Raw genomic sequence first — 1,464 nt, 5'->3', positions numbered from 1 at the left:
AGATAAAACCAATATATTTCTTGAATTTTATTCCAGAAAACATTATATGAGTAACACTATTACAGTAATTGAATGAATCAATTTGATACTATGCAAATTTCTAAGACATTAAATGTATGTTAAGTTCTCTTTGGAGGATTCATGCAAGTTTTATGATTGTGACCCTCTTGTCCACATATTCCACATGTAACTTTGGACCTCTTGGATTTTTTTCATGCGACTTTTTGTATCTCGATTTCTGTGGCCTTCCCGGTTTGATCTTCCCCTTGGGTGGTAGCAGATCATACTCTATGATTTATGTAGGGATCTTCCATGTAGTTTCATCCGATATAGGATACACTGATTCTTCATAAGTCTTAATCAAGTAGTCTTTTTTGTAGTATACTGAGCATTAATGATATGTATCCATACTGAATTTCTTAATAATTGCCAAAGCATGCAGACATGGAAGTTCATCCAATTGAAATATTCTACAATTACACTTTCTTTCCTCCATACAGACAACATATCTGCTACCTCCATCATATACTCTATACAACAATTTATTTGATGGCTTTACCTACATTATCAAAACAGATTTGTTACTGCTATATCAAAATTGTACCATAAACTGTTGTAACGTAATATCATACAAACTGAAATGTATCTAATAAGTATGGTCATAAATAATTCTACCATCATCTTTGGTGCAGAAATAAAGTTTTCTTCCAGCATATCTTCATACTTCTATCCAAGCTTTATAAATATTTCTGTTGCGAGCTTTTGTTACTGTAGTTCCATTCCTTAACCAAATTTGTCATGAAATCTAGCAACAGAGTTACTGAGAGATCTCTTGCAGACTTAGTTGCTGAATTGATGGATTTAGCCATGTTAGATGTCATTATTGTTGTTCTGTTAACTTTTGAATGTGCTCTTGACCATTTGTCGTATCCAACATCAAATAGATATTCCTTCACCCTCTTATCAATTGTTTCAATCTCTACCTTTTGGTTATTGAACTCGTTAATTGTATATGCTTTTGCAATTTTAAAGAATATTTGCGCAAGTTGGTTATGACTCTTCTTGAACTTCACCTTAATGTTGATCCAGAGGTGGAAAATAGAAAAAATGGGGTACCTCTGGATAGATAGTTGAAGCTGACTTTGCGATACTCTCATGCCTATCTGACACTATGCACATGCCATCCAAAGGCCATATATATCCCTGAATTGTCTCAAGAACCATTACCAGGATGCATTATTTTCTGAATCAACCACTGAATAAGCGAGAGGAAGAATTTTACCTGTATAAAATTATTTCAATTATTAGAAATATAACATTGATTTAGGAGGAAAAAGAACTTTATAAACATAATTTTTTGATGATCTATACTTACCTGATGCATCTTGCGTGTAAGCTATAATTAAGGTTCCTCTGTATAATGCTTTCAAAAAAGTTCCATTAACTACTAGAATAGGCCAACAA

At 32.8% G+C, this 1,464-nt stretch overlaps 1 protein-coding gene across 1 annotated transcript; it reads right to left on the bottom strand.

Annotated features, from left to right (window-relative positions):
- Window positions 1–391: 391 nt before the first annotated feature.
- Window positions 392–1,224, bottom strand: LOC142166845 (uncharacterized). The gene is made up of 3 exons (XM_075226357.1): window positions 1,117–1,224; window positions 789–1,073; window positions 392–559 (listed from the first exon to the last, which is right to left on the bottom strand). The coding sequence occupies exons 1-3, from the start codon at window positions 1,222–1,224 to the stop codon at window positions 392–394; spliced, it is 561 nt and encodes a 186-aa protein (XP_075082458.1).
- Window positions 1,225–1,464: the final 240 nt, after the last annotated feature.

This window comes from Nicotiana tabacum, chromosome 2, assembly GCF_000715075.1.
Source record: "Nicotiana tabacum cultivar K326 chromosome 2, ASM71507v2, whole genome shotgun sequence".
NCBI classification, from domain to species: domain Eukaryota; kingdom Viridiplantae; phylum Streptophyta; class Magnoliopsida; order Solanales; family Solanaceae; genus Nicotiana; species Nicotiana tabacum.
The sequence above is the reverse complement of the archived record's forward strand: the minus strand, read 5'-3'. Positions and strand labels throughout refer to the sequence as shown.